Source organism: Chroicocephalus ridibundus, chromosome 2 (genome assembly GCF_963924245.1).
Source record: "Chroicocephalus ridibundus chromosome 2, bChrRid1.1, whole genome shotgun sequence".
NCBI classification, from domain to species: domain Eukaryota; kingdom Metazoa; phylum Chordata; class Aves; order Charadriiformes; family Laridae; genus Chroicocephalus; species Chroicocephalus ridibundus.
Genome location: NC_086285.1, coordinates 7,555,761 through 7,567,896, shown reverse-complemented (window position 1 = coordinate 7,567,896; position 12,136 = coordinate 7,555,761). Strand labels below are relative to the sequence as shown.

Here is a 12,136-nt window from a genome sequence, read left to right as displayed (position 1 = left end):
ATCTTAACAATTTCTATTCGTTAGTACAGTCTCTCGCTTTCATTTAAAGCTACAATGTCCTTTAATTGATGTGTGTGTGCTCCAGTACGGTATACGGGGGTGCTAGTTTTGTTCAATCTGTAATTGAGTCGGTGGTTGTGATCTCCCACTGCTCCCTTTACCTTTCTACCTGTTATTGCCAATCTTTGTTGCTTTTAGCAGTTGTCTGGTGCTCAGCCAGTTTCCGTGCCTCCTGTGGAAGGATGTTCCCTTGTTACGAGCCTTCTGTTCCTCTTCAAGGGTATACTCATCAGCAAGGCATGCATTGTTATACAAAGTGTCCCATTTCACAAGGCCTTGTAACCTTTTTACAGCTCTTTGCTCTTGCTCAGTGAGAGATTCTACCTTCAAAAGTTCTGTCTACCTTCTGAAGCAGATCATTCGGGGTCCCCAAGGCGCTTGGCTACCCGACTGAGTCTCCCCTCAGGAGGGGCAGGGGCCTGGAGGAGGCCAAGTGCTCTGCAGCCACCCCCCAGCTGCCGCCTCCCCGTTTGTGAGGCAAAAGGGGCTGAAATTCCTCTCAGCGCTGGGAGGGAGCATTTCCCAAAAGGCCGAGATGCTGTGAAAGGTGCCGGGGAGGGGATCAATGTGTGGAGTTTTTTCGCTGTGCTCTTTGAGGGCAGCAGTGCTCAGGGTGAGCTTCTGTTTCTCCTTCAGGAGAGGTGGGCAGGTTCTTGCCTGGTTGTGGTGCTGTTTAAAGTCAGCCTGGGTTCAGAGATTGTGCTGGAAGAATATATGGGGCGTATGTGGAAAATCTGGTACTAAACACCACCCCAAGCTGAGGTGGTGCTGGAGTGTCACTTCTAGTCCCCGTAATGCCCCAGAGTGGGAGAAGGGTACATGGCTACATGGATATTTGGCTACACAACATAGGCTGCTCAATGTTATATTTGTATGTGAGGCCCTCAAAGGGTTGGGGCTTGTTCCTGGAGTATTTTTGGTGTCTGTAAAAGACATAAGTGTTCTTTTAATGGGTTACACCAGAGCTAATTAACTCACATGGGTTAATTCTTTCGTGTTCCCAGCTGCCCCAGCAGCAAAGGGATTTTATTCTGCCTGCTCTGATGTGTGACTGAAAACATTGTACTGGAGTATTTTTTATTGCAGAATGCATGGGCCTGCAGGATTGTCATTCTGTAAAACATTTCTTTAGGCTGTCGTGCAGACTGAGTGGGGGTGCTGCATACTGCAGCTTTGGAAATGGGAACCCCGCAGGTGTCATGAGCTTGTGAACGAGACACTGAACTAGAATTTCAGGATTCCAAGCTCCCCTACATGCATAATTCAGTCAAGTTTGCCTACAGATAAAATAAGGGTAAACTTGCTTTTATGGCAGTCTCAAGTTCAGTCCTTGAAACTTAGCTAAAGCTATAGTAACAGAGTGATTAAAGTTCCTGTCCCATGATCTCCAAACATGAAGCTAACAGTAAAGGGTTTTGAAAATCAGGTGCACTTAAGAATTGGGACTTGCTGTATTTGAAGTTTTCAATTTTTCTCATATTTCCCTGTTTCATTTTTACTACAGTTGCTTTAGGAAAAAAAATAATTTCCTTATTAGACAATGTGTCTGTGTGACATTTCAGTCTCTTGAAATGTATGGTATAGCAGCTTTTCTTATAACTAAAGCTACTCCACTAACAAATCAAAATTTACTGAAATAGTTCTTCTATAATGTCCTTGGAAATTAAATTGAAAGACTTCTCCGAAGGCAAAATACCTTTTCTAAACAAGTTCCAGTCAGTACAAAGCACAGTAATGTGCTAGAGAAGCCTCGGGAAAGGACAAAATATTTTTATGAAAGTTCTTACAAAGGAGTTAGTTACTTACTCTGTGCATAAACCTGCACTGAGTTTTAAATCAAGGTATTCAAGGTCTGTGTTTAATTAAGATAACTAATTCAAAGCACTTTAAAATCAATTTAAAAGTGTTTGCAGAAAATAGTATCACTAATTTAGTTCAAATGGGTTTATAGAGTAGGTAAGTGGCTAGGTAAGGTTATAGACTTTCTGTGATACTGATTTAAAAGATTTAAAAGTTTAAGTTGCATTTGCTGAAATGTTCTCGAGTGTATCATTGCCAAGTATCTAGGCAAAATGATCTTGAATTAATTTTTCAGTAGTTTTAGTAGTGGCCTCTTGCTAACATAGGATTTTTCTTTCAGTTATTCCTTTAGATTTATGCCGTCTACAGACTTGGAAATATAACAAAAATAACCCTCCAGTATAACGATAGGCAGGAGTACAAATCAGTATACTCTTTAATCAGCAAGACAAATAAATAGAAAGCTAATGTATACCACACACTTAAAAAACATTCATTGACATTTAATGATATTTCCCTCCAGGTAGTTTCTTGTTTCATATGGGCTGGGTGTTATCTAGTATTTTCTCCCTATTATAGCTATGCCTATTATGCATATCTGTTTTATCTATTTTTTTCCTTTCTAATCTTTCTTTAAATACTGTAGCCACTGTGAAGAAAAAAAAAAAAGTATAATTCTTTATTGTCTCATGCCTACCCAGAAATAGAAATCAGCATCTGAGGTGGAAAATGATCTGGGCAGGCCAGTTAATTGAAAACACTACAAAATCCGTGAACACTGAAAAATCATGATGAACACCTCTTCCCAAACCTATGTCTTCATTCTGCTGCTTTTACTGAGGATGAGTGGAAAATTCCTTAGGAGTTACCGTGGGTACTCATTGCTATTAGCAATAGCTGGTGCTTTTTAGCACTATTTTAAGAACTGTCACTTAAGGAGCAGGTGCCTATCTGCCTGCTGGTGGTGGCTGGATCGGTGCGGGGACACTACAGAGTTTGGGTCTGAAACTGTTGAGTGGCATAGAGGAAAATGGTGTTTAGCCAGAGGGAGTGAAATAGCATTATATTTCATGATATTTTTTCTATTTCTGCGGACTTAACAAAGTACTGTGATACATGTAGAGCTGTGAATCTCCTGCAGTGGAAGCGGAGGCTCTGACCGATCTGTGCAAACATCTCCAGATGTAGTATCCTCCATCAAACACAACAGAAGTCAGTGGACTTGTATGAAGCATTAATGGTTTGAAGTGGCATTGAATGCAAAGAAAACGGTAGCTTCTCTTAGAAATGGATAACACTGCTCTCTCTTGGACAATAGGATTTTATTTGCACAGTGGTATTAACTCTGTTCCCAAGATACCTTGTGAGGGGATGGTTTATCTTTCTTGCTGGGAACACTTTGTGTCTAGAAGGACATAAACCACAGCTGAGCATCTTTTTTTTCTTTCTCGGTTTTTTTTTTGTGTGTGAATAGTGTGATTTTGAGACAGCGGTGGTAACTGGGGATGTGTGCTTGCAGACTGTTTGCAGGGATCATGAAGAGCTTTGTAGGCCATCCACCTGATCCTCATTTTGCTGTCCTTTCAGGGCTCAGGTAGATATGGAACGGTTCAGAAGAGCCAGTGGCTGCCAGGTGTATAGCTTGGAATTAATGCTGTCACGAAATGGGGAGACATTTCAAGTTTCCAATTTTTCTGAAGCCTGCATTTGAGAAAGAGACCTATCTGAACGCTTGCAGCCAGAAGTGGGTGATACTTAGCTCGTGTTCTTGTCATTGAAAAGCACCTGCAAAAGAGGGTCTCCTTCCTTTAAAGGTCTTGTAGGAGGGAAGATCAAAAATAGCTACTTACTTTTAAAAACTTGCACAGGTTTGTAGTGCAGTTGTGCCACCAGAAAAAATGTTAAACCCTATTTATAAAAAATAGTTGTACTACTACAGTTATATTTGTGTAGTTGGAATGGTTATATCCCCTTTGTATACATACAATTGTAACAGCAGAAAGTTGCATTATACTTCTGGTAAGGAAGGTACGTTGATATAGGGTATCAAGGAGCTAACTAATTATTTCAGACTTTTGTTTTCTAATGAAATGCTGGGAATAGATAGGAACTAACAATATTTAATTTAGAATTTATGTATAAGAAAAACATGATAATTTACTAAGTCCCATTGAAACAGCAATAGAAATGGTCAGAGATTTTATTAATTGGTTTTAAAATTACACACATCAGAGTATCTTGAATATCTTTTTTCAAGGGAAGTGAATGATGAAATCATACGTTAAGTGTACCAATCACCTTCAATACTGTTTTGTTATTTGTTTATTGTCTAATTAAATCATATCATACTTAAAATTAGCCTACTTGCTTCATCAGTAGTTCTGCTAGTCTCTGCTATAGCTCCTTCAGATATTTCAAATATTGCTGTGATAAAATCTTAGTTTCTAACATCAGTAACATGAACATAGGAAAAACAAAATAAAACATAAAATTGCTCTTATATTTCAAATGACAGAAGTGAGTATCTGTCACTGCAGCCCAGCATCTTCATGAGAACGTCTCATTTTACAGTGTACTGTAAAACAACAGATTACATAGTAAGGATCTTCCTTGGCTAATAGAAGTAGTAGACCTTCGGCAGGTTGATCAGTGTAACTAGGAAGACTATTTTGCTATTTTAAGTTTTAGTCAAGTTTTTGACTTAAGTTTTATGTATTACTGAATGTCTTCATTGTGAGACATATAATCCAAGCCTCCTTGCTGCTTCAGAAATTCTGGGCCCTTTTTTATTAGGGAAAGGGTAAAAGTTTAGTTTGTTGCAGGCTGGCATGCATTTTGTAGAAGTAGTATGCTGATGTGTCCAAACTGCTGAAGTGGCTGATTTCAGCAGAGGTTTTTGGCAGGTGCTTGCAATGTTGCTGCCATTCTCTTTGCTGAAACTGTTCAACGTGCTTGAACTTCCCAGTTGACTGGGAGCGGATAGTTCACTTGCTCTGTCTAATTCCATGGGTTGCAGTATGCCGTTTCCCTTTGAAATCAGTCTCTGATTGTCAAAACTGCATGGTCTGTTCTTGCAGTGGGAATGATCCCAGGGAACTCCGTAACAAGGGGCTTGCACCAGGCGGTGAATTCCCAGGTGGGTACGCCATGGGGAGTTGTCTTGTATGTTGCCACTGTTGGTCATCTCCAGTCTGACCTTTCTGACAGGAACACATTCGGTAAATGACTTTGATCTTCTAACTTTTTTATTAATTAAAACAGCATTGACCATTGATTCTGGGAGAACAGATTCCTGTTCACCTACAAAAAAAAAATGCATATACTCACATTACAACAGTGGCAAAAATTAAGGGTGTAAATTCTGTTGTGCAAACTCAACTGAAGAGCTTTAACAGATGAGTTTATGTGTACTCTTTCTAACTGTGGCTGAGAGGAGTGCAAGTTCTTTTGATGCCAGGTTATGGAGTAGAAATATTTCATGCTTGATTTTGCAGTTTTGAGGACATAAATGGTACCCTAGGGTTAGTCAAATGAAAATGGAGGTTTATCAAGTCAATATTGATCTAACCAGTACTCTAAGACTCATTAACAACACAGACTGAAAATTGACTTTCAGTAATAAATTGCTTGTAAGCAAAAATTTGTAAGGTGAGCAGGGACTTTGTCTGTGCCTTGGTAGGTGCTGTGATTTGAAAGACAAAAATGTTCTGTTTGATACTGTTTGAAGTTCGTATTCACAGCCTAAAAACACTGTGACTGCTTCTAGATGAAACAAATTGTGAATATCTTTCTTCTTCTTCTTAATGAGGGATCATTTATATTTAAATATTTTTAATAGGGCTTTTATTTTAATATTTTACTGCAATTTTACTATTGTGGTCAGTATAAATGGTGTAAAGTAAATAGCTTAGCACACGAGTGTTGCCTGAATGATCCCTTAGAGGAAAAATCTGCTTGCTCCCTGAATGGTAGCTGCAACAGTGGGAGAGAATCTGGTCAGTATGAAAGTTACTGTTAGAAATGTGTAAGACATTAGAGGTAGAAATGCTAATGCTACTTTAATTACACATAGCAGCTGTTGACATTGCAACTACTAATGAAATATACTTCAGTTAGTATAAATATAGTTTAAAGTAGGAGTTGCGCAGAATGCTGACCTTATTTACAGGGTTGAGTTATAGGAACTGTGTCTCTTGCAGTATGAGTTATGAAGCATATTGAAGTGAGAAAAGTAGACATAGAAGAGTGCTGATTATATTCTGAAACTGAGTATCTCAATAGCTACTTTAAAAGAATTGTAACCCTGAATTTGAAATGAAGCTAGTTTGAATGGGATGCTGCATTTAAAAAGACCCAACAGCACAACCCCCCTTTATAACTGTCTTTCATACCATTGTTACAAGGAGATATTTGAAGATGTCAGACCCAGCTGATTTACTGGCAGTAAATGAAGCTGTACAACAGGGCTTTGGCTAAGGAGGGGCTTTCACTGCTGTCTTTGGCTGCCGCTGCTGAAGCAACACCACCAGCATAATATCACTGAATTTTTTCTGCTCCCTGGGTTGGCCTTGTAGGGTTGATCTGATAAGAGCGGCTTTGCATCACAGTTCTGGGAGGAAGAACCATGTCAGCCCACGTCTTCCACTCTCCTGCAGTGTTACCAGGAGAAAGGAGTCTAAAACACATGCAGAGCTTAGAGATATATATGTGTTTGTGTATATCTCTATACAGTGAAGTATCCTAACAGAATTTGCTAGGGTGAAACCATTCATAGAGATAAGAACACACAGTTCTCTGTCATGGAACAGTGAGAATCAAACTTATGAAATAGGAAAAGGAAATAAAGCCGAGCTTGGGTGGCTACAAAAAGTCCACTTGCAAAATAGAGTCCTGTGTGTTCTGCAGAACAGCACAACACAGCATCAAGTAGCAAAAATTAGGTCTCGTTCTCCATATGTGAGAGAAAATACAAGTGAAAGACTTAAGAGACCAAGGTGATGCAGCTTTGCATGTTCTTGTGGATGTAACTGCACTCTTGGCTGAACTGCCATGGATAGACAACATCAGGTTTTATCTTGAACTTTATGAAGATGGTCATCAGAAGAATTATGATCTGGCTTGAGTTGATTAGAGAGTTCAAAGTAAGGTATCTTGTCCAATTTTAACAATCTGGACTGGTTTTGAGTTCAGGTTTGATTTGATTCCTTGGTTCCAGGTGCAGCACGCGAAATTGAGCAATCACCTCTGATAGAAATGTGAGAGTCCTCAACCACTATGTGTTGAATTGTGACAATGTGACACATTCATCACTCTCTAAACTTGTAAAGAAAGCTTTAATTAGACAGATTTTTGGTCTTTTTCTTTTAATCTTTTTTTTTTAATTGTGCATAATAGCCTTGTTGCAGGGTTGTTTACCATTTGGCCTTTTTCATATGCTGTCATCATAATAGATACTTTTAAAGTACTGGAGTGACAAAAGTTAATCTTATTTCAAGTTAGCTTGTGAAATTCTTGGAAGAGATTTCTGCAGTCAGAGCCCCAGTGTTTATTCTGTTGTGACTGCATACGCTGAATGCTCCCATTTAATTCCTAAAGTAAATACTGTTTTTCAGCTTCTTAGCCAATAATGAATGAATACACTCTGAATTATCCCCTAGCTGGTGACTTTCAAATCTTGTCATGCTCTTTGCTCTCAGATAATCAGGAACAGGCAGAAGCAAGAATGTGGCTGTGTGTATTGGGAAGGAACAGAAGAAAGTTGTTTTCAGGTGACTTCTCAGTTACTAACCCACCAGTTAAAAATCTAGAAAAGTTAGAGAATCTTAAGTTCTGTTTAAAGGTCCACAATTTCATGACTCTGGCAAAGCGGCAGTGACATACAAAACTAGAAGTCCTCAAGGAAACTTGGAGTTACCATTCCAACTGTGGTGCAATAAACCTGAAATGCTCAAAACCCCTGTGGTATCATGGACTGTCAACTGGTCTGTCAGGCAGGAATAATTTAGGGTTTTACTGGTTCGAACAAAGACATTTGGCAGGGATTTTTAAGGCCATGAGGGACCGACGGTGCTTCCCTTCCATGAGGTTTGAATCTCATGAGGTTTTTGTGCCTGGCCTCTGAGGTTTGTGTGTATGTGCGGGGTGGTGGTGGTGCTGTCATTGTCCCCTTCCCAGCCCAGCCATAATCTTACCCTCTAGGTAAGGAAACCATTTGCTGCTAGTACAAAATATTGATTGTTATGTGGACTGCCTTTTGGTACTACCTGGAATTTCTGCATAGTTTAAGCTTGTAAATTAAGGAGTGTAGGGCAGCAGGCTATCCCGATATGGCAGCGTTCATTTCTGCTTGACATGCTCTTGGACACTGATGCATATAACAGGTTCAAAGTGCCGAGCTACGTAAGCTTTCCCAGCTTCCAAACCACAGGAGTGTATAAGATCAACTTTCAGGACACTGAGAACTCAATAACAAAAAACCCCCAAACTTCAGCTGCTTGTAACAGTAACATTAATCCTTGTTTAAAGATAGAAGTTCAGTGCAGTAGGTTATGTGGTTTTGTGAATGTTTTAGATTATGTGTATGTATATGAAAATATTTCTATGTGACCTTCCAGCCCTTTTAAAACTGTGCAGAAACTGTGCAGTCCTACTTTCTTATGTCTTTTCTTTAATCTTCAAATGGTGTCCTTCCAAAAAATCTGCTCTGATTACATTCGTTATATCTGAAGCTTCATTTGAATTTAATCTGAATACAGAGTTCTGCTTCCATTCTTTAACTGACTTACGTTTTTGCTACAGCTGATTAGATGGGCTGTTTTGTCTGCAAGTCAGTTGCCTTTTCATACCTGATAAAATAAGCTTGTATATATATCTATATCTATCTTTTTCTTCCTCATAGAGATGTAGATTCTTTTAACGTAAGAATTTCTAGACATTTGGATGAAACAATATTGAAGTGAATCTGTTGTATAGTTCATAATTATGTGTTTTTTCAATTGTTTCGATGTTATAATCTGACACAGCCAAAATCTAGAACTGCTGAAAAATGAAGTGTAAAGAAGGAATTGTTGAGCTAAATACTAATATGAGAGGTGAATGAAGCACGTTTTTCAGAACACAGCTTCGTCTATTGACTTAGTATTCTCAAAATCACTTTAGCTTGGAAAGTAAATGAAAATATATCATTGTAATATTGTAAGCAGTAGTCTAACTAAAAACTTTAAAATATTTGAAAGTTTCTTATATAAAATCTGCCTGACATAGCAGGTAGATGAGTGATACATGTTGTTACTTGTTTTTCTATTTATGTACTTTTCAAGCAATATGCAGTGAAAACACTTTTGAAATAAGACCTTTTGTTCAAAGCTTGTGTCTTAGTTACCCACTATGACTCTTAGTATAAGTTATTTTTTAACAAAAGCTCAACTGGTTGTAGTCACTTAATATTTGCTATTGCTTCCTGTAGTCTTGTGGGACGCATTTCTTTACACAGATAAAGAAGGGAAAAATAGACAGAAGACCCGAAATTGCATGTTCTGATGGAAGCATTCAAGAGAGCAAAAATGTTACAGAGTACATTGCACAAATATACTGATGATAGACAAAAAGTACCTGGCTCCTCTAAAAGTTGCTGTTTATGTTTATAATTTTACTTTACTGACACAAAACCTGTAAAACCTTATCTCAAATATGTTCATCTGTTTCAAATTCATGTTAGTGTTTCACTGTTGTGAAGCTAATTGATAGGAACATAAAACCACCTTTCAGTGAAACGAATAAAAACCCAAATGACAGAAAAGGAATTAACTTTGTACCTCTCTTGAAGCTGAGCATAAAAAAAACAAAGCTAGGAGTTATTCAAGATTTAAAGCAAAAGTCTTTACATCTACATTTGCATTGTGTCCTATAAATATAAGCATACCTGTTTTAAATACAATAATGTGCGATTGCAGTTTTTGCTTCTGTTTTATATGGTCATACTGCTCCTCAAGTACGCTTACATCCATCTTGGTTGGTGGCTTATCGCGATCTGAAGCCTGTTGCTCTGAGGTATGAGTCACTGAAAAAATACCAGTCATGTATTTGTAAGCCTTCACCATCTGTTCCAACAAGGAAGAAAAAGTCATGCAGAAGCAGGACATTTCCTTCATTGTGTTGGTAAAAAAGCAAATCAAGTATGAAGCACCTGAAATCTTCCTAAATGAAGAGGTAACTTTTTTCTAAGTATTGTAACTTCTTTCAGAAGTTGCGTGGTCTACTCTGAAGTTGTGGATTTCAGTCAGCCTGTTTTCCTGTGGTGCATCTGGAGCTACTGCATACAGAGTTCATGATTATAACTGGATAGTTGGATTTAATGTTGACTTAAGGTTGTGAGCATACAAAGCTTTGCCAAAAAAAACAGTGAAATACAAAACCTCATTGAACACAGTCAGGTGCGCAAAGGACTGGCTAATACTGGTTTATGTAGTGATGTTAATTCTTAAAGGGATGCTGTCATGGTGACCTCCCCCGGACAGTAGTTCCACCAGGAAAATCTTTCTTCAGGTTTCCTTCCATGTATTTTGCGTCTTTTCCCCTCCACTCTTGCTTCATTAACTCTCCTGTGCTCATTGCTCCCTTTTAAGAATGTGTTAAAAGTATTCAGGCCTGGGTGCAGAGTCAAAACAGTATGTGCCAACGGCACTCGGAATTGAGGGACTGGAGATGGGAGTGCCTTACTCCGACTCATTCAGTTCTTATGTCTTTCTGTAAAATAAAATAAACTATAGAAGCAATAATTTCCTTACCATGAGATGAACAAACTCTTCAAATGCATGGTAAGCCACATTTTAAAACTTACCATGCATGTTATAGCATTATCTAATAATGAGGCAAAAAATTTAAAAATACATGACTTTTGATCACATGAAATAAGGTACAAGGCTATGAACTGCAGGTTTCTGCCCCTGAAATAGTTCCATCTGATAGTGTTGCAAGGGCCCAAGAGAGTAGTATGTGAAAAAAACAATGCAGTTAAACAGTAGTTTTAATGTAATTGTGCATTTGCTAGGTTCCTTGCAGTGAAAAACATTGCATAAAAACTGTGTGAAAGGGCAGTGTGTGGAAAGAATGCTGGTGTGCTGTATTTTTCCAGTTACTGCTAGAAATTATGCGACGATTTACATCATAAATGATTTACTGAATCAGGCTCAAATCCTGCAGATCCTGGGAATCCCTTTGGAAGTTGTGTGTACGCAGGTGACAAGACTCTAGTTGTGCAGTGCAGAGTTCTGGTAAGGCTCAGCAGGCTCATGTGTAAGTCTGCTGTAATTCGCTTTCATTAATAAGCTCTTTTGCCTTCCCCATATGCTTGTGTCTTGCAAATCATGTTGCCTACCTCAGCTGCAGTCTTTTTCTGCCTTAGCCACAGAAAGAACAGTAAACACAACACTTTGTCAGATACTTGATACTCTTCAAGCTAGCTCTTGACCCTGGAAAAAGCACATGTCATGTTAAGGATGTTCTGATGCATCATGGCTTTGGCAGATCCGCTTTGATATTCTGCCTTCAGTACCGACAAACACCTAGTGCTCTGTAGAAAGTACCTCGATTGCCTTGTTTGTTCAGTGTTCTGAGTTGTTGGCACATGGAGTCCTCCTTTGGACCTTCAGGCAGTTGGTTTATACATTGGGGCAGGAGATTTAATTAACCTCATTACAGTTTGAGCTGGCATTCAATACAAACATTATTAATGGTCATAAAAGTTACCCAACCTTTTTAAAATTCCAGTCACACTATTTGACTCTCTGACCTCCTGTGAAAGTGACTTCTGCAACCTGACTGTGTGTTGCAGAAAGAATTACCAGGATAGCATCCTTGAACACGAAATGTAGGCTCTGTCTTAAAAGATGTGCACTTCACTTCTCATTAGAAGAGCATTTAAAGTGTATTGAGTTTGTATCTGGTCAGAAATTATGATTATGATTAATTATTTGTACTGTACCATTCTCTCAGGATCATGGAAAAGCCATCACACTTAGTTACTCGAATGGATTATACAAGGCAGTCTCTTCCCAAACAGTTGCACGGGTAAGGAGCAAAACCAGAAGCAGGGAAAAGAATCCAGATGCCCAGTGAAATGAAGTGAAGGGGTCCAGGTGGTACAGCAGATCGCTGGAATCAGGAACGGGATTAGCTTTTGTTTTGCCGAGCCAATCCCGTATACGTTGCAGTTTGTTTTCTTTTCAGGGAAAGCTTGTGAACAGTGCATTTTAAATCAGTCTCAAGGGGTGTGTAT

At 38.8% G+C, this 12,136-nt stretch overlaps 1 protein-coding gene across 2 annotated transcripts; it reads right to left on the bottom strand.

Moving 5' to 3' along the window:
• Positions 1 to 4,056: 4,056 nt before the first annotated feature.
• Positions 4,057 to 10,200, bottom strand: C2H9orf152 (chromosome 2 C9orf152 homolog). 2 transcript variants are annotated; one of them, XM_063323855.1, is made up of 3 exons: positions 10,046 to 10,200; positions 9,782 to 9,919; positions 4,057 to 5,160 (listed from the first exon to the last, which is right to left on the bottom strand). In XM_063323855.1, exons 2-3 carry the CDS (start codon positions 9,864 to 9,866, stop codon positions 4,589 to 4,591), a joined length of 657 nt encoding a protein of 218 aa, XP_063179925.1. In that variant the 5' UTR covers positions 9,867 to 9,919; positions 10,046 to 10,200; the 3' UTR covers positions 4,057 to 4,588. The 2 variants fall into 2 exon arrangements, with proteins under 2 accessions (XP_063179925.1, XP_063179924.1); XM_063323854.1 differs by having other exon boundaries at positions 9,782 to 10,200.
• Positions 10,201 to 12,136: the final 1,936 nt, after the last annotated feature.

Coding starts and splice junctions, on each gene's coding strand:
- C2H9orf152 (XM_063323854.1), bottom strand. CDS start 10,010: ATGAAGGAAATGTCCTGCTTCTGCATGACTTTTTCTTCCTTGTTGGAA. Junction 5,161..9,781: donor CATTATTGTATTTAAAACAG/GTATGCTTATAT, acceptor TTTTTTTTGTAG/GTGAACAGGAATCTGTTCTC.